Source organism: Symphalangus syndactylus, chromosome 2 (assembly GCF_028878055.3).
Source record: "Symphalangus syndactylus isolate Jambi chromosome 2, NHGRI_mSymSyn1-v2.1_pri, whole genome shotgun sequence".
NCBI classification, from domain to species: Eukaryota; Metazoa; Chordata; class Mammalia; order Primates; family Hylobatidae; genus Symphalangus; species Symphalangus syndactylus.
The window spans coordinates 112,853,747-112,874,448 of record NC_072424.2 but is presented as its reverse complement, the minus strand read 5'-3'; the positions used below and the strand labels follow the sequence as shown (position 1 = coordinate 112,874,448).

The window sequence follows — 20,702 nt, the reverse complement described above, 5'->3', positions numbered from 1 at the left end:
TGTTTGCTCCTTCCAGTACACCTGGCTGGCAGAGAAGGGAAGATGGAGTCGCCATTTTGAACACAATTGACACAACTGCCAGCATGTATGTCTGCAGCTTGATTTTACAGGCTGCTCTTTGTTAGTAAGCAAAATGACTTGGGGCTGCTTTTCATTTAAAGGAAAACCTTAGCGAGGTCTTCTATACCCTCACTATCTAAGTAATTTTTTTTTTTTTTTTTTTGAGAAGGAGTCTGGCTCTGTCACCCAGGCTGGAGTGCAGTGGCGTGATCTTGGTTCACTGCAATCCCCACCTCGCAGGTTCAAGCAATTCTCCTGCCTCAGTCTCCCGAGTAGCTGGGATTACAGACGCGTGCCACCATTCCCAGCTAATTTTTGTATTTTTAATAGAGACGGGGTTTCTCAAACTCCTGACCTAAGGTGATCTACTCTCCTCAGCCTCCCAAAGTGCTGGGACTTTACAGGCATGAGCCACTGCACCTGGCCCAGTAATTTCTTCTTAACTCCTATATCAGAATTTACCCATTTAGGCCGGGCACGGAGGCTCATGCCTGTAATCCCAGCACTTTGGGAGGCTGAGGCAGGTGGATTGCTTGAGCTCAGGTGTTTGAGACCAGTCTGGGCAACATGGCAAAACCCCATTACTACAAAAATAAAAAAAATTAGCCGGGCATGGCGGCATGACAGAGTGGGTGACAGAATGAAACCCTGTCTTAAAAAAAATTACCCATTTAAAGTGTACAGTTTTTTAAGTGTTTTTTTTTTGTATATTTACAGAGTTGTACAACCATCAATACCCCCAATCTTAGACCATTTTCATCACCCCATAAGGAAACGCCCCTGTCCACTAGCAGTCACTCCCCATTTCCCCCAACCTCCCCATCCCTAAGCAACTACTAACCTACTTTCTGACTCTATAGACTTGCCTGTGCTGGAAATTTCAAGTAAATAGAATCATGAAACGTGTATTTCTTTTGGTTGTGCATACATTAACAAGGTATATTTGGCAAGCCTGGATTCAGACCAGGATGAATCAAAAAAATAAATATCTCATTTTTCACTGAAGTATCCCCAGCCAACTCAGAAGAGGGGCTTCTTTCACTTCATGTAATGTTTTCAAGTTCATCTATGTTATAGTTTATTATCAGTACTTCACTTCTTTTTATTGTTGAATAATAGTGTACTCTGTGAATAGCCCACATTTTATTTTTCTATTCATCTGTTAATGGACATTTCAGTTGTTTCTACTTTTGACTCCTATGAATATGCTGTTGTGAAAATTCATGTACAAGTCTGTATGTGGACATAAGTTTTCATTTTTGGGGGGTATATACAACAGATACCTTTAAATCTAGAAATTTCTACTTACAGCCCTCACTGCCATATTACCCACTCTCTTGCACTCTCTCATTCCTTGCAGATGGTGTCCTTCTCCAGAATATTACTGACATTGGTCTCCAAAGTAATGAACTTCTTACAAATATATTTATTTTTCATGTTATAACTTTGTTCAACAATAATTCAATAACATTTGTTTTATTTATTCTAGTTTTGTACCAGCCACTATACTGGATGCTAGAGATACAAAACAAACTAGAGTGTCCCTGCCTTTAAGGAACTTACATCTAACTGGGGAAGTGGAGAAGGGTAGAAGCAAACATAAATTAGAATATTATTAATGTGTGTTGTAGCAGAAACAAATACTGTGCTTTAAGGCACACAGGAGGGACACTTATTCTGCAGCGTCAAGGAAGGTGTCACAGAATGTGTGATGGAAGCTGGGTTCTGCTGAGCAATAAAGAGGGAATGGGGATAGATGGGCATTCTAAGTAGAAGAATTAGTATGTGTGAATGTCCCGAGTCAGGAAGAGCATGGCTGGACCTGGAACCATAAAAGTAGGAGCTGAGACATAGAGTGCCCCACGTCTGGTGGTGGAGAGGTGGCAGGTGAGGTGGGAAACCAGGCAGCATTGACATCATACATCATAGTGGAACTCCTATGTTCTTCTAAGGATTTGGACTTAGTTTGTAAATAATGTGCTTCCACTGAAAGATGTTTAACCTGGAGAACTGATTATTATTAGAGAGTTTAGAACAATATGAACTTTTGAAAAAGTATCATAAGGAACTCCTGAAACATCTTTATTATTATATTTCATGATTAAGTGCTTGACAGCTGGAAAGCCTAGGGTTGGTGGTTGAAAGAAACTATCTGTGCAGGAAGAAGATTTCACCCAGGTGGTGTTAATTTGCTGGTATTCCCCATTTAGTGGTTCATGGCTCAGTGTAGAACTCTTTGACTTTTATTTTGTTGTTGCAGGGCATTACTCTGCCTTATGAAATGCATGACCCTATCATTACCTCTCCAAGGTTTTGGTATATTCTGCATTAAGCTTTATAATACCACAGGGAAATTAAAAATCACCCACTGAGCCTTCTTTGAAGATCCGTTTCAGCGTCCCTGAATACCTTCTTGTTTGCTTGGTTATGCTGTCAGCGCTTCTGTCAAACATGGAATTCCCAGAGGGCCTCAAGTCCTTTGGGGGCAAAGCTTTGTCTTGATCACAGGATCTTGTCACAGGATCTTGCCAATTTTTACTTAGCTGGATTTCTGTCAAGAAACAAAGGGGCAGGGAGTGGGGGGGAGAGAGAGAGAACGACAGAACAATATGTGAGGAAAGTAGTCAGGGGGAATTGCAAATAGGAAGGTAAGAATATCATTCGTCCAGACAGAGGGTTATAGAAGTAATTCGGGATATCAACAGAAAAATAATCTGTTTATAAATTTTACAGATATTCGGTAACAATAATCAAGATGAGCAGATTTACATTATTAACATATAATAACAAGTATAATTCACAAGTCCTCAAAACAATCGCAAAACTGCAAAGGACCCCAAAGCATCTTCCCACACGCCTATGACATTTTCTAGTTTGTAGCATAGGCCCTACTTTCCTAGACACTTAACTAGAAAATTCTAGAACTTTTCTTATATACCATGTCTAATGTCACAATTATAACTATCCTCCATCCCTCCCATTCTTTTTTTTTTTTTTTTTTTTTGAGATGATGTCTTGCTCTGTCACCTAAGCTGGAGTACAGTAGCACGATCTCGGCTCACTGCAACCCCTGCCTCCTAGGTTCAAGTGATTCTCCTGCCTCAGCCTCCTAAGTAGCTGGGATTACAGGCTCCCGGCACCACACCTGGCTAGTTTTTGTATTTTTAGTAGAGACATGGTTTCACCATGTTGGCCACGCTGGTCTTGAACTCCTGACCTCTAGTGATCTGCCCGCCTTAGCCTTCCCAAGTGCTGGGATTACAGGCGTGAGCCACCGAGCCTGGCCTCATTCTTCCTTTCTTAATGACTAAGATCAATTCCTTCATTTCTTTTTAATAGTTATGGAGTAGAAGCGTCACTATAATTTATTTACCAAACCTCATATGAGTATTTAAGTAGCTAACAAGGACAGTGTTATTTCAGGAACAACAGAAAATTTTAAGTGTAAATGGATCAGTAATTGTTTAGTTTCGAATACAGGGGGAAGAACAGACTATACTCTGAGAAATACTGATATATTGTTAAGTAAATTCTAACTCAGATGTATCACAGTGCTTAGTTTTTATTTGTATCTTTAAAATGGGACACTATATGCTGGGCATGGTGGCTCATGCTTGTAATCCCAGCACTTTGGGAGGTGGAGGTGGGAGGATGGCTTGAGCTCAGGAGTTTGAGACCAGCCTGGGGAACATAGTGAGAACTTGTCAATACAAATAAAATAAAATAAATAAATAAAACAACACTATGAGGCATAAAGGAAACATCTGACATATATGTATATATTAAAGATAGGAATGAAAATTCCATTTAATAAATTTTTGCATTTTTTAATTTGGTTTTTAAATTGAGGTATAACTTATTACTGGAAGGTGCATAAATTCTAAATGTACAGTACAATAAAATTGTACACATGTATAAAACCTTATAATCCTAACCCAGATCAATATATAGAACATCTCCAGTACCTCTGAAAGCTACCTTTAATTCTCTTTCCTGACTCCATTAATATCTACTTCAAAAGTAACTATCATTTTGACTTCTAAAATTTTTTTTTTTTTACACAGAGTTTTGCTCTGTCACCCAGGCTGGAGTGCAGTGGCAATCTTGGCTCACTGTAGCCTCCGCTGCCCAGGTTCAGGCAATTCTCCTGCCTTGGCCTCCTGAATAGCTGGGATTACAGGCACATGCCTGGCTAATTTTTGTGTTTTTAGTAGGGACAGGTTTTCGCCATGTTGACCAGGATGGTCTCGAATGCCTGACCTCAGGTGATCCACTCACCTCGGCCTCCCAAAGTACTGGGATTACAGGCATGAGCTATAGCACCCGGCCTAATTTTTCTTTTTCTGCACTGGTAAGTATGTAGAGCAATCATTTTGACTTCTATCACTATAGCATGGTTTTGTCTGTTCTAGAATTTCACATAAATAGAATCAAACAGCACATACTCTTTAGGTCTGGCTTCTTTTGGCTCGCTGCAGCCTTGACCTCTCAGGTTCAAGTGATCCTCCCACCTCAGACTCCCGAGTAGCCAAAACTACAGGCGCTGGAACTGCAGGCACGTGCCACCATGCCTGGCTAATTTTTTTACTTTTTGTAGAGACGATGTTTCGTCATATTGCCTAGGCTCGTCTTGAACTCCTGGGCTCAAACATTCCTCCTGCCTCAGCTTCCCAAAGTGCTGGGATCACAGGCAAGAGCCACTGTGCCCAGCCTTGGTGCCTTTATCAGATTATTTTAGCCATTCTAGGATCTTTGCATCTCCATTTAAATGACAGGATCTGACTGACAATTTCCACAAAAAAAAAAAACCTGCTAGGATTTTGTTGAGATAGCACTGAATATAGATTAATTTGGGAGGAATTGACATCTCTCCCATTTAACATAATAATAGTGACTTTTCCTATCTATGAACTTGGAATATCTCGCCATTTAATGTCATTTCCTTTATTTCTCTTAGCAAAGTCTTCTAGTTTCCCAAGATTAAAAAATTTATTTATTTATTTATTTTTTTGAAATAGGGTCTTACTCTGTTGCTCAGGCTGGAGTGCAATGGTGCAATCAGGGCTTAATGCAGCCTTGACCTCCCTGGCTCAAGCAATTCTCCCACCTCAGCCTCCCAAGTAGCTGAAATCGCAGGCATACACCACCATACCTGGATACTTTCTGTATTTTGTGTAGAGACAGGCTCTCCCTACATTGCCCAGGCTGGCCTCGAACTCCTGGGCTCAAGCTCTCCTCTAGGTTTGGCCTCCCAAAGTGTTGGGATTACAAGCATGAGCACTGCACCTGGATGGATGATATTTCTATGCTAATGTGGCTAATTAATTTTTAATTTTTATTTTTCTATTGTTTCTATTGTATATAAATAATAGTTTCATGATTATATATAAAATTTTATAATTTTATCCAATTATCTATCAATTATATACCTTCTATATAAATTATACATATAGTTGTATATATAATTTATACAACTATATTCACAATTGTAAACAAATTATACAGTGTATAAAATATACAATTTTGTGTATTGTAGTGCCAATTAATTTATTAATTTTAATAGTTTAATTGCACAACTTTACCTTGAAATTAAAAAAAAATTACATAACATCAAAAATATATGGACTACTTGGCCAGGTGTGGTGGCCCATGCCTGTAATCCTACCACTTTGGGAGGCTGAGGTGGGCGGATCACCTGAGGTCAGGACTTCAAGACCAGCCTGGCCAACATGGCAAAACCCTGTCTCTACTAAAAATTAGCCAGGCCTGGTGGCGCACGCCTGTAGTCCTAGCTACTCATGAAGCTAAGGCAGGAGAATTACTTGAACCTGGTAGATGGAGGTTGCAGTGAGCCGAGATTGCCACTGCACTCCAGCCTGGGCGACGGAGTGAGACTGTGTCTCAAGAAAAACAAAAAAAACAAAACAAAACAAAACACACGCACACACACACACACGCACACGCACACACAAACATGGAGTACTTAGAATTAAATCTTCAAAAATTGTGCAAGACCAGTCACTGAAAAACAAAAAGCATTATTGAGAGAAATCAAAGGAGACCTATATAAATGGAGAGACATACGTTGTTCCTGTGTTGAAAGACTTAATGCTAAAGTGTCAATTTCCCCCAAATTGATCTATCAAGTAAGAAAAATACAAGTTAAATTAAGAAGGAACACATGTAGTAATTGAAAAACCTCATTTTAACATGCCTATGGAAATATCAAGAACCTAATATAACTAAGAAAACTTTGAAAAAATAGAACAAAGTTGGAGGATTAACATTACTAGATTTTCAGATTTATGAAGCTGCATTATCATGACAGCATGGTAGTAGTGTTAAGGTAGATCAATAGATCAGTAGTATATCAATGGTCCAGAGATAGACTGACAGCAGCAACTGATTTTGCATAAAGATGTTGATGCAATTCAGTGGAGAAAGGACCTTCTTTTCAACAAATGGTGCCGGAACAACTGAATGTCCATAATAAGCAAGAAATAAATCTTTTTTTTTTTTTGAAGCAGGGTCTTGCTCTGTTGCCCGGCTCATTGCAACCTCTGTATCTCTGTCTCTTGGGTTCAAGTGATTCTCACACCTCAGCCTCCTGTAGCTGGGACTACAGGTGCTTGCTACTATGCCTGGGTACTTTTTGTATTTTTTAGTGGAGATGGGCTTTCACCACGTTTGCCAGGCTGGTCTCCAACTCCTGACCTCAAGTGATCTGCTCACCTCAGCCTCCCAAAGCACTGGGATTACAGACATGAGTCACCACATTCGGCCAAGAAATGAACTTTGATCCAAACCTTTCGTTATATACAAAAGTCAACTGAAAATCAACCATAAACCTACATGTAAAATCCCAAATTGTAAAACTTATTTTAAAACGGAGAAAATTTTGGCTGGGCACAGTGGCTCACGCCTGTAATCCCAGCACTTTGGGAGGCTGAGGTGGGTGGATCACGAGGTCAGGAGATTGAGACCATCCTGCCTAACACAGTGAAACCCCGTCTTTACTAAAAAAATACAAAAAAATTAGCTGGGTGTGGTGGTGGGCACCTGTAGTCCCAGCTACTTGGGAGGCTGAGGCAGGAGAATGGCGTGAACCTGGGAGGCGGAGCTTGCAGTGAGCTGAGATCAGGGGCCACTGCACTCCAGCCTGGGCGACAGAGTGAGACTCCGTCTCAAAAAAAAAAAAAAAAAAAAAAAAGGAGAAAATTTTTGTAAACTTAGATTAGGCAAAGATTTTCTTAGATACAAAATCAATAGCATACTCTATTAAAGAAAAATTTGATAAACTGGACTTTATAAAAATGAAAAACTTCTATTCAAAAGACACTGTTAACAGCATAAACAGATGAGCCATGTACTGGAAGAAATATTTCCAAATTTTATATCAGATAAAGAAATTGTATCCAGAATATAGAAAGAACTCTCTACTACAAATACCCTATTAAAAATTGACCAAAGATTCAAAGACTTCACCAAAGCTGATATACAGAACTGTCAAATAAGCTTAACATCTTTTTATTTTTTTTTCTCAAGACACAGTCTCATTCTGTCGCCCAGGCTGGAGTGCAGTGGCGTGATCTTGGCTCACTGAGACCTCCACCTCCTGGGTTCAAGCAATTCTCCTGCCTTAGCCTCCCAAGTAGCTGGGATTACAGGTGTGTGCCACCACACCCAGCTAATTTTTTGTACTTTTAATAGAGATGGGGTTTCACCATGTTGGCCAGGCTGGTGTCAAACTCCTAACCTTGTGCTCTGCCCATCTCGGCTTCCCAAAGTGCTGGGATTACATGCATGAGCCACTGTGCCTGGCCATAAGCTTAACATCTTTAGACCACATGAAGCGTTGGCAATGATGTGGAGAAAATAGAGAAAATGGAACTACATTGCTGGTGGAAACATAAAATGTTACAACTGTTTTGGAAAACAGTTTGACAGTTTCTTTAAAAAGCTAAAGATAACCTATTATATCATTCTGCTCCTAGGTATTTACCCAGGAAAAATGAGTTTATGTTTATATGAAGATTTGTACACAGATATTCACAGAAGCCTTATTTATAGTCGTCGAAATGGAAAACAAACCAAATATCTCTCAATGGGTGAATGGAAAAACAAATTGTGGTATATCCACACAGTGGAATCCTCCTCTAATAAAAAGGAATGAACTGGTGATTCAAGCAACTACACACGTGAGTCTCAAAATAATTATGCTGAGTGGATTAAGACAGATAAAAAAGAAAACATACTATATGATTTCACCTGTATACAATTTTTAAAAATGCAAACAACTCATAGTGACAGAAAGACGATCAGTTATTGTGAGGGGCCATGGTGAGGAGGCCTTGACGGGCAGGAAGTATCCTGGGATATTCTGGAATTTTTATGCTGGATATAAAGGTACTTTAGGAAACTTTTGAAAGTCTGGATATGTTCATTATCTTGATGGGGTTGATGGCTTCACTGGTGTATACATATGTCAAAATGTATCAAAATTACACATTATGTGCAGTTTATTGTCAATGATGTCTCAATTAACTTGTTAAAATTTTTTTCAGTAATGTAGTTTTACTTCTCTGATTCATAATTTTTTTCACAAATCAATATAAAATGATTTGTATTGTTGTTTATGACATTTAACAATTCCATAGCAAGAGAAATGTCATTTTATTTCTCTTCTTTTACTCATTAATTCATTCAGCAAACATTTAAAGTGCCAGACATTAGGGTGCCGGAGAAACAAAGATAAAGCTTTGAAATTAGTGGGGGTAGAGAACTGGCATTTATTGAGTAGCCACTCTGCAACACCTACTGTTTTTACATATATCATTTACTTTTCACAAAACAGAAGACATACATTTTCAGATATTCGATTTTACAGATGAAGAAATTAAATCCGAAGTGGTTAACAGCAACAAAACTGGGACTGAAATCCAGGTTCGTGGTACTCCGAAGTCATAGTACTTTCCGTCAAAACACAATACCAGAGTCTTTTATTTTTTATTTTTTTGAGTCGGAGTTTTGCCCTTGTTGGGCGCCCAGCCTGGAGTGCAGTGGCACGATCTTAGCTCACTGCAACTTCTGCCTCCTGGGTTCAAGCGATTCTCCTGCCTCAGCCTCCCGAGTAGCTGGGATTACAGTCACCCACTACCACGCACAGCTAATTTTTTTTTATTTTTAGTAGAAGATGGGGGTTTCACCATGGTGGCCAGGCTGGTCTGGAACTCTTGACCTCAGGTGATCCACCCGCCTCAGTGTCCCAAAGTGCTGGGATTACAGGCGTGAGCCACGGTGCCCTGTCCACACCTACAGAGTCCTGAGGGGAGTGGAACAATCCTAACTTTTTCTGAAGAAGTCAGTGAAGGCTTTGCCATCATTGAGGCTCTATTGTTTGAGATGCAGTAGATGCTGTGCAATATTCAGAATTTTAAAGGACTGCGTTATTGACGACCTAAGGGCAAATTATATATTATCTGACAGAAGTAACTTTTTCTTATTCATTGTTCCCGTAGTACTTTGCTTATGTGGTCTATAACTCATTCACTTCATACCTCAGTGAGTTGTAGTTAAGCTTGTAATTGACAATTACAGTGGAGTGGAAGCTGCCATTTGTATTTTAATAACATAATTTTTTTGGGGGCGGGGGCAGAGTATCGCTCTGTCGCCAGGCTGGAGTGCAGTGGCACAATCTTAGCTCACTGCAACCTCTGCCTCCCGGGTTCAAGCGATTCTCCTGCCTCAGCCTCCTGAGTAGCTAGGACTATAGGCACGTGCCACCACGCCCAGCTAATTTTTGTATTTTTAGGAGACAGGGAGTTTCACCATGTTGGCCGGAATGGTCTTGATCTCTTGACCTCATGATCCACCTGCTTCAGCCTCCCAAAGTGTTGGGATCACAGGAGTGAGCCACCATGCCCAGCCAATAACACAATATTTTTAAGCACCTACTATGATCTGTGATAAATCCTCTTACGTGGATAAATTATTCACAGTTTGTGAGTTAGTGTCTCTATCTCCATTTTACAAAGAAACAGGCTGCAAAATAAAAATTACCTAAGGGTGTAAAATAATAAAAACACTTAAGCCATGTAACATTAGCAACTATCTCTATTTTTCTGTAAAATTTTATCTTGGAGCTACATTAAACAACTATTTTTGTAGTCAAACACATTCAAATGCATGAATAAATTACGTTCCAAGCCACTTACAAATATAAACTAAATTTGGATTACTCTTGTTTCTATTGTGCATAGCAAAAAGCTGAGTAAGCTTTTAATTATCTCTAGAATTTGACATTTGCCTTTGATGTGAAGTATCATCATTTCAAAAACACAAGCTAAAACTGAAGTTGTTTGTTCAGTATAATGAGGTTGGTTTCTTATATAGCATTATTAACTTTATGTTCTAAGAAATGAGGACATTTAATAGTAGGTTATAGATTCATGCATCAACAACATTCAGCATTACCACCTAAGGCCAGTGCTATGTCTAAAAAGCTATATTTAATACTCGCAATGTTACACACAATTATGTGTTCAATGAATGTTCAGTGAATCCTTCTTTATGATACTGATAAATATCGTTTATATAGCTAAAATCGTTTACATAGCTAAGGGCAAATCCCTGTTTACTAGAGATAGTAATGCCAAACGGAGTGAATACATGAAGTCGTAAATTATATGAAAGCAGGGTGATCTATTATAGCCAGGGTCTCAATTTAATCATATATACCCGTTTAAAAATAGCCTTATTTCCTCCTCTAAAGCTTGGACTCTTTTTTTTTTTTTTTTTTTTGAGATAAAGTCTCACTTTGTCGCCCAGGCTGGAATGGAGAGGCCCGATCTCAGCTCACTGCAGCCTCGACCGCCCGGGCTCAGGGGATCCTCCCACCTCAGCCTCTTCAGTAGCTGGGACTACAGGTCTGCACCACGGGGCCGGCTAGTGTTTGTATTTTTTGTAGAGATGGAGCCTCGCTATGTTGCTCAGGCTGGTCTCGAACACCTGGGTTCAAGCGATCCGCCCTCCTGGGCTTCCCAAAGTGCTGGGATTACAGGCAGGAGCCACCGCACCGGCCTGGGCTAAATCTGATTCCAAGTTTACACAAGTTTGTTGAATGCCCACTGTGTGCCTAATGAAAGATCAAAGTTTGATAAAACAAGGTCCCTGCTCTTACTGAGCACATAGCTTTCTCAGATTATCAGAAACCAAATTTGGAAAATAATCCAGAACGCTGGTTTAGGTAGCTCAAGGTTCCCAGCTTGCAACATTTAGTCCAAACCAGTCAATTCTAGGCGGCGGGATTTCTCCATCCCCCTCCGTCGCCCAACCTTTGGGTGGGGCCATTCCCAAACCCTCCCCCCAATCGTCCCGCCATGCGCAGCAGTGCGCATGCGCCCTCAGGGAGGCGGCCAGCGACCCTGAGGCATTGCCGTCGCGCGGTGCACAGATAAGACGTCGCGTTTGCGCAGGCGCTCGGCGCAGAGGCCTGCGGGAAGCCAAAATGGCGTGTACGTGTTCTCCAGGCCGCAGTTGGCGCCTTATCAGTATCTAAGCGGAGTGTTTTGGAAGGAGTTAAAGGGCTGTGGCAAACGCCCTCTCCGCCGTCATGGCCCGGCATCGGAATGTTCGAGGCTATAACTACGATGAAGGTAGGTGGCAGGGTCATGCCGGGAAGTTCTTTTCCCGGTTACAGCTGGGATCCTAGCCCGTTGGCATCCACTTCAATCTGTGAGTTTCTCGTCAGTGTTGCCCTGTCGGGATTGGGAGAGCCCCAGTTGGGGAATATAACAGGCCTCCTAGTGCCGCCAAATGCCGTCGTTTTTAAGTCATGATTTCTGCGCTCTGGGGTTGATTTTATTTGGGGAGGGGGAGGTGCTGTATAGCGTCATATGGGTAGGACATTGGGGAGGTTGGGATCCGGTGATATATAGGCACGTAAGCATTATCACCTCTTCGATTGTTTCCTCCCATGTCGGGCACTCACGTGCCTGCTTCTAGCTTCTCTCTCCCAGATCCCCTTTGAGAAATGTCCATGAAACGTTGCTTATTTGTAAAACACAGATTGACTTAATACCTACATTCAACGGACCTGTACCTGTGTTAGATTTACATTATAAACCTTTTGTGTATGTCTATACATACTTAGTGCAGAACCAATTCGCGCTAATTTATTTTTCAACGAATTTCAAAGTGGAAACTTAGGAGACAGTAGAAAAGACACATGTTAAAAAGGCCCAAAGAATGAGTCGATCAGATGGATCGTGAAGTTTATACTTAGTTCTTGGCTGGTAATGCTTGATATAAATGTATTTTGAAATTAAATAAACGGCAGTACTAGAGGAAAGAGTGTATGGGAAAGGACTTTTTGATATTAAAAAATGAAATAAAAGAAAAATGTCTATATGAATGTTCTGTAGGAGTTAACAGGAGTTAGAATTATTTTTAGGAGGAGCACATCCCTCTTCATGCAGTAGATAACTATAGGCATCACCAAGCATCACATAAACTAAAAATATAAACAAAAATGAACTAATGCAGGAGAAGAATAAAGAACTATGCTTTGCGAAGTGCAGAACATGTAGTGCTTAATATGTTGGTGATTGTCATTGGCACCCCAGTAGATTATTATAGAACATCAGTATGCTTTAACTAGAGTGAGGGCAGCTAACACCCTGTTCTCCATTTGGAACCTGTGACCTCAGTCCGTCTAGAACATGTGAATTTTCTGGTGGTTACTTTAGAATGGAGGCCCTTTTAAATAAATGTTGCAATGGATGGTATTGCATGTGGACCATTGTCACCTAAGAAATGACTTTAGACTGAGAGATATTTTTGCAAATATAAAGTACATGAATAGGTCTAATTATTATTCATTAATTTCTTGGATAGTTGTTTATCATTTCCTCAACCACCATTAAGTTAGTGCTTAGAGTACTGTTCTAAGCTTTGAGGACTGACAGTAAGATATTTGAGGGTGGTCTAAAAGGAGAAGATTATACGAGTTACAGATTATTAGAGTATGAAAAATGCTACAAAAGGTACTGAGAAAACGCTATGGGAGGGATACACAGATGAGAACACTTAATTCAGAATGGATTGGGGGGAATTTAAGCAGGATTTCTATGTGAAGGAATGCTTCATGGAGGAGAGGTGGTTGGCCTCAGGGAGCACCTTGGCTTCTTGAGGTCAGGTTGTCATATTGTCATGTTTCTTTGGAACAATTGGTGACATCATAACTAAGCTGTTCCTGTAACATTAAGGAGGTTCATCCCCTTTTCTTGTTTATAAAAGTTGTGCTGATCAAGGTCCAGTTTATTTCTCTTCTTCCCGGTTAGGCTTTCTCTTGAATTCTCAGAATAATAATTTCAAAATTCTCTTAAGTAATATAACCTCATTAGAGAGAGTTTGTGTTCTAAAACCTACTGGTTCTGCTACTTAACTCCCACTTTGTTTTTCTCTGTAATTTATGTAATACTTTACATGACTGCCTCAGTCACTGTTTTAAAAGTCTCAGGAAGGCAAAATCCATACATTAAGTAGCTGGCACAATGTTCTTTACATGTAGTAAATATTCCATAATTTTGTTGATTGAGGAAACAAACTATGAAGATTGCAGGAAAGAATTCTCTTCATCTTTTTATGTTGTGGCACTTCAGGGTCAACTTCAGCATTGACAAACTGACCTAGTAAAAAAGAGTCTTACTTTTTTTTTTAAGAGACAGGATCTCACTTTGTTGGTTGGCCAAGCTGGAGTGTGAGTGCAGTGGCATGATCATAGCTCTCTGTAACCTCCAACTCCCGGGCTCAAGCAATCCTCCTGCCTCAGCCTCCCGAGTAGCTAGGTCTACAGGCATGTGCCCCCATGCCCAGTTAATTTTTTATTTTAGTAGAGACAGCATCTGGCTATGTTGCCCAGGCTGGACTCAAACTCCTGGGCCCAAGCGAGATCCTCTCTCCTCGTCTTCTCAAAGTGCTGGAATTACAAGTGTGAGCCACGATGCCTGGCCTGTTGTTGTCTTCAGTATCTAAAAATATTTTGTTTGTGACTGGCCCCTTGTTTATTTGCAAATGAATTTTTATTAACTCGGGATTGTGATCTAATAATTTATTTAATCATATACATTTTTGCCCAATAGTAGCACTTATCTAATTTTTCTTTGCTGTAAGCATTTGGTCTCAGCCTTTGAGCATGCTGTTCCTGCTGCATGAATACCCTCAGAAACTAGCTAACTCTATCCTTTGGAATTGGTTTGGATATTATATTCATGGGGATCTTTCCCTAGCTACCCCACTCCCAGTTCTAGTTTTGTCATTCATGTGTGTGTTCCCAAATTGCTCTGTGTTTCTCATGTCAGGTACTTGTCACATGGTTTTGTAATTGCCGATTATCTTGTGTGTATTCCTTGTCAGATTTTAGGTGCGGTGATAACTGGAAATGTGTTCACTGTTATACCACAGTTGTCTCAGCTACTCCCTGGCATGGTGTTAGTGTTTGTCAAATGAAATTTATGTAAATATATTTATGTTCTTTGTGGATTTTTAGTTGTAATTAGTTTGATTCATTAATTTATAATAAAACAAATATTAATCTAGTGCTCCATATGTGCCAAGTAGTTGGCTAAACCAAGTCTTGCCCAGAAGAAGCTGATAGTCTCATGTAGTGAACAGGCGTAGTGCTCTGTAAATTGGGTAAGCGTGCTGGAGGGTAACAGTAGCAGAGGGGCTTACTGCTTTACCCAGAGTGGTCAGGGAAGACTTGTGCAAAGAGGAGACATTTGAGCTGGAACCTTAACTAGCAGAAAGAAATGGCCTAGGAAAATCTAGGCAAAGAGCATATCCCAGGAAGCAGAAAAAAAGGCAGTTAGCAATCAGCGGGTGGGCATAGGGAGTTTAAGGTAAGTTGGTTTGTATAGATGTTACCTAGCTCTCCATAAAGAAATACTACTTTCATGATCTATTGTATACCCCCATGTTCTGTGGAAGAGAAGTGCTTTGGTTATAGAGGGAACTTGGTGAAAAAAATGGTTTATTTCAGATTTTTGTCAACACTGGAGAGACTAAGTTTTTTTTTTTCTTTTTTTCTTTTCTTTTTTTTTTTTTTTTGAGACAGAGTCTTGCTCTGTTGCCCCGGCTAAGTGCAGTGGCACGGTCTTGGCTCACTGAGACCTCGCCTCCTGAGTTCAAGTGATTCTCCTGCCTCAGCCTCCAGAGTAGCTGGGATTACAGGTGCATGCCACTATGCCCAGCTAATTTTTGTATTTTTAGTAGAGGCGGGGTTTCACCATAATTGGTCAGGCGAGTCTCAAACTCCTGACCTCATGATCCGCCTACCTCGGCCTCCCAAAGTGCTGAGATTACAGGCATGAGCCACCGTGCCTGGCCTCAAGTATATTTTTTATAGGATTATTATATTTGATCCTATGAGGTGAAAACTTGGGACCTGGGTAAACCCAATTAATTTAACAACCGAAGAACTCTGTATGTCTTTATAAATATAGAGTTAGTAAATAACCTATTTTGTGGGTGAAATTCTTAGAGTTTTTTTGAAAATAGACATTCTAGGTTCCTTAAATTTTGATAAAGTTTATTTTGGAGAGGATTCAGATGCTTCCTCACTAGTAACTAAGAATATAAAAAGAACTTTGTAAATGAATTTATCTCTTTTGTCTTTATTTTAGATTTTGAAGATGATGATCTCTATGGCCAGTCTGTAGAGGATGATTATTGTATTTCGCCATCAACAGGTGAATTTTTAAAAATAATTTGATTCCTTGGATTTGGTGTTTAAAAACATAAAGTAAATGTTAGTCGTTCAAGGACTGGAGTGTTCTGTGAGACTGTAATATATAACATTTAAGAAGTTAATTATATATTAATTTTTAAAGGCATATAAAATAATTTCTTTTCCTGTGAGTAGAATTTAAACTTGTGATTCTATTATTTAGTTTTAAGTAATATGAAAAAGACTGTGGCTTTTTTTCCAACCTACTTTGCATCATGCGGTTAATCTAAATATACTAAAATGGTAATTTAGTTAATAATGAAATTCTGAAGCCTCTGGAGGCAGGCAGCCATTACATCCTCGAAGATCTTTTGAGTATTAGAAACATGGAGGTGTTATGCCTAGACTTTCCTTTATACAGTACTTTATCTGTTCTTAAACAGTTTGGTAAATAAACCAATACATGTAGTTCAGACTTCTTTTGGAGCCACAGAGGAATTTGGCATTCATATTTCTGTATGATTCCACGTCAGAGCTGCATCTTCTAGATTATCAGCCCAAAGATTTCTTCTCTGCCACCATATAAGGAAAACATTCATATATTCTTCCCAGCAAAGGCTGAGTCATTAATCCTGATCCTCCTGTCACTTATTTCCCTAACACTACATTTGTCTCCAAATTTCAGCCTACTATCTACACAGGTTAAAATGCCCTGCCAAATTTTAGTATGGTATAGGCTGGGTACGATGGCTCACACCTGTAATCCCAGCACTCTGGGAGGCTGAGGCAAGTGGATCACCTGAGGTCAGGAGTTCGAGACCAGCCTGGCCAACATGGTGAAACCCCGCCTCTACTAAAAATACAAAAGGTAGCCAGGCATGATGGTGAGTGCCTGTAATCCCAGCTACTCAGGAGGCTGAGGCAGGAGAATCGCTTGAACCTGGGAGGCAGAGGTTGCAGTGAGCTGAGATCACGCCATTGTACTCTAGCCTGGGCAACAAAAGCTAAACTCCATCTCAAAAAATGGAAAAAAAAATTAGTATGGTATAAAAAGAGAGTATAATAGTATATTTACCTATAGTTGGGTATAGCATAAATATAATTTATAAAACTCATTTTTCACAAGTTTAAAGGTTTGATATAACTAACATTTCTTTCAGAGTCTTCTGCCATGGTCTGAATGTTTGTGTTTCCCCCAGATTCACATATTGAAATTCTAACCCCCAAAGTGATGGTATTAGGAGGTGGGGCCCTTGGGAGGGGAGGTGATTAGGCCATGAGGGTAGAGCCCTCATAAATGGGATTAGTGCCTTAATAAAAGAGGTCCCAAGGAGAACTCTTGCCCTTCTGTCATGTTAGGACATAGCAAGTAGGTGCTGTCTGTGAGCCAGAAAGCGGGTGTTCACCGCACACAGACTGCCTTGATCTTGGACTTCCTAGCCTTTGAACTGTCAGAAATTTCTGTTTATAAGCTACCTAGTTTATGGCATTTTGTTATAGCAGCCTGAATGGACTAATACATCCTTCTTGTCTTAATTACCCTCTAGCCTGCTGGGCTGTCTTATAAACTGTACCTGCCTTCATCCCATTTTTAGCCTCTGCAGACCAAATATGCCCCTTCTGACTTTTATAATTTCTTTTTCTTTATAAAGGCATAGATATGCTAGAAGTTGTCTTTATCATATCTACTCTGTCATCCTTTTCCTGTTAACTGGTTATTCTGAAATGCATCTAGCTCTTTATTTACAGGCCTGCTCTTCTGGTCAAGTACTTTTCTCATTTAGCTTAATTGTGGCTTTTCCTCTCATCTTTTAATGTTTCACTGTTATCAGTCCATATTCTGTTAGGAGATAAAAATTGCACCAGTTATTTTATCAGAGAACATTTAACATAAAAAGTTGTTAACCAGGTATTATAGAACAAATAATGCAAAAAGTGCAACCAGAATATCAAGAAGGTAGTAAATTCAGGAAGCACTTTACTGTCCCTAATTCTTAGGGGAACAAAAGGCAAGGTTGAAACCACCATTTAGAAGCTGGTGGAGGCTCCTTGGAGCTGTGACTTAGACCTTAAGGAGAGGGTTCTTTGCTGCTTTACCTCTGAAGTTCACAAGAGGGACTGTGGGGCCAGGACTTAGACCTCTGGGCAGGGAGACACTGCGTGGCTGATGCTGGTGCCTCAGAAGGTCCCTGAATCTTAGAGCTGGGATTCAGCCTTTTAAAGAGGGGATTCCAACCTACTGGCTGGTTGTGTTGTCTGAGGAGTGAAGAGGCAAATTGAAGTTGGTTCTGGGAGTTTTGGAAAAACTGAAAACAGATATTAATTGCAGTTACTGGAAGAAACTGCTTCTGGAAGGTGAAGTGAGTATTGCTGGGGTGATACTGGAACAAGAAGCAAAAGGAAAGGAACATGTGCCTGCCTTCTCTGGCTTTCCAGTGTCCCTTTAATATCTCCTTATTGGATGATCCTAAAAGGGAGCTGGGTATCAAAGAAGAAATGTGCTTTGCAGTGACTTCAATCCAGCATCACAGAGCTGAGTAAAGGATGGTAGGTTAGAAGCTGAGAGATGGCTTAATAAGCAGCATTCCTTTATAGCTCCTTATTCAGGGATTCAAAAGAGAAGACATTTTATAGTGACTTAGGAATAAAACAATTTCACATTTTTCTAGGACCCTCCTAGGCATTTGCCCTTGGGGGCTCCTATAATTCAGCATCACAGTTGACTAGGTAACTGAAATATTAGAGGTGACAAAGTGATGTCTGGTAGTGCTGTCCTCATCACTCACGTTCTAAGCATGTTAGAGAGCATGGCATATTCATAGAACTGAGAAGATGATATGGTTATATTAGATTTGAGTTAAAAAAATCTCTAATAAATAGATAATGGATTAAAGGTGGTATATGGGTGGATGTAAGTTGACTCGTTAGGAGACTGTTATATGTATTTATCTAGAGGAGATGAGGCTATTTTAGGACAGTGTTCTCAAAGTGAACCGTCAGCATCACTTGAGAGTTTGTTAGAAATGCAACGTTGGGGAATCCACCCAAGAGTCAGAAACTGGGAGTGAGGCATAGCAGATGTTTTAACAAGCCCACTGGGGTATGCTCTTGGTATGCATTGAGAACCATTTGTTTAGGGCAAGAGTGGTAGCATTGGATTTGGAAATACATTCAAGAGAAAATTTACAGGAGTTGAGGTCTACAGGACTTGGAAGTTGGTTGAATATGGCTTTGTATAAGCGTGGAATCTTTCAGGGGGGATTACTGAAAGACACCTTAATATTGCAGGTTAACACAGTCGTTGATCTAGGCTTCTCTGGATAAATGTTATGTTATCTTGAATAATAACGTAATAGTACACAAAGACCTTCAAAGGGTGTTTCTCTGAGATTTGCATTTATGGCCTAGCTTTCTTGAGGACAGAGTCAGAGTTTATCCATGTGTCTCTCATAGCTTTTGATGTGGCTCTTACCTGTGGTTTGTATTCAGGACAGTCTGACTCTGAGAGTTACTTTTCGAACACACCAAGAAGCCAGCTGATCTTAGCAAAGCAGGAGATAGTTAAATGTTTTTGGTTTCTTCTGTGACAAACTGATATTTTTAACAAAAGCATATGACTTTGGATTTTTAAATTTTTCAAAACATTTAAAAAATAGCAGTGACATCAGATAAGAAACTTACTTTCCTCTATAGTGGTATATTTTCCAAGTAATTTTCAATAAAAAATGAATGGTTTTAGAAGAATATTTTCTATTCTTAAGCAGCTAATGTCATTGAAAAGCTGATTGTATTCATGTTGTAATGAAGTCTGATAATTGAATGACTTTATCAATTAATTGGAATTTCTCTCTAAAATTCATCAGCACTTGTATATTTTTTTGAATTCTATTAAGCCCAATTTTCCTGGTCTCACTACCCTGTCCAGGCTTTTCTCAAATTCCTGAGCTCCAGTGATCCTCCTGCGTCGGCCTCCCAAAGTGCCAGGATTATAGGTGTGAACCACCATGCCCAGCCTAGGATGGTGATTTTTAAATGTTAACTTTTCTTTCTTTTAGAAAGATTGATACTGAGTATTGAACCTATGTCAAAGAGTGGGGGGTAGCAAAAGGAGTTTGTACATAAAACTTTATTTGAATGGTGATGTATTTTGTTTCAGCTAATATGATTAGAAGTAATCTTTATTTGCTCCATTCTAATTTCACACCTTTATTGTATATTCTTTTTTTTTTTGTAAGAAAAACGCTGTTCTAATACATTTATAAATTAGTTTGGTATAAGGAAGCTTGTTTAAAGTCTTGTTCAAATAACTTGCTACAACAGTATTGTGGGTAAAGAAAATAACCCTGACTGAAGGAGTCTGGGAAGGCTTCTAGAAGGAGGTGGGATTGAAGCTAGTAAATTTGGGAGTAAGAATGGCATCCCAGCTAGAGGAAACAACGTTCCTTAAGCAATGGCCTCTAAGTGAGGCTTGTTTCATCAGACTACCAGGATTAATGCAAGTGGCAGGAGGAAAGAGGGCTAGGAAAGAAAATAGGAATGAAATTGTGAAAGACAGTTTCTAATTTTGTGTTTTTAGTGTCAACTTATTGGAGTTTTTTGAGTAAGGGAGCTAGTATTTTGTGCAGATAACTGATCATGGTGCACAAAGTGGTGTATAGGTGGGCCAGAATAAAGGGGAGACTTGTAGGACACCAGTGTTTCTTAATCTTACCTTGTGATATGAATCTGCTGGGAGTAATTATTTTATTTTATTTTTTTTTTTGAGACGGAGTCTCATTCTGTAGCCTAGGCTGGAGTGCAGTGGCACGATCTCAGCTCACCTCAACCTCCACTTGGCTCCCAGGTTCAAGCAGTTCTCTAGCCTCAGCCTCTCAAGTAGCTGGGATTGCAGGTGCCCGCCACCGCGCCTAGCTAA

General features: G+C 39.8%; 1 protein-coding gene across 9 annotated transcripts in view; it reads left to right on the top strand.

The window, feature by feature from the left end:
* Nucleotides 1-11,447: 11,447 nt before the first annotated feature.
* HBS1L (HBS1 like translational GTPase) overlaps nt 11,448-20,702 on the top strand; it is a 94,441-nt gene continuing 85,186 nt past the window's right edge. For 5 of the 9 annotated variants that reach the window (XR_010118830.1, XM_055264679.2, XM_063631283.1 and 2 more), the window contains exons 1-2: nt 11,470-11,714; nt 15,744-15,809. Coding sequence is in view for 8 of the 9 variants with exons in the window: in XM_055264679.2 (XP_055120654.1) it covers nt 11,672-11,714; nt 15,744-15,809 (109 nt within the window). In the remaining variant the exon portion in view is untranslated. Of the gene's footprint in view, nt 11,715-15,743; nt 15,810-20,702 lie in introns of all 9 variants that reach the window. The other 4 variants (XM_055264651.2, XM_055264657.2, XM_063631291.1 and 1 more) reach the window with 3 other exon arrangements.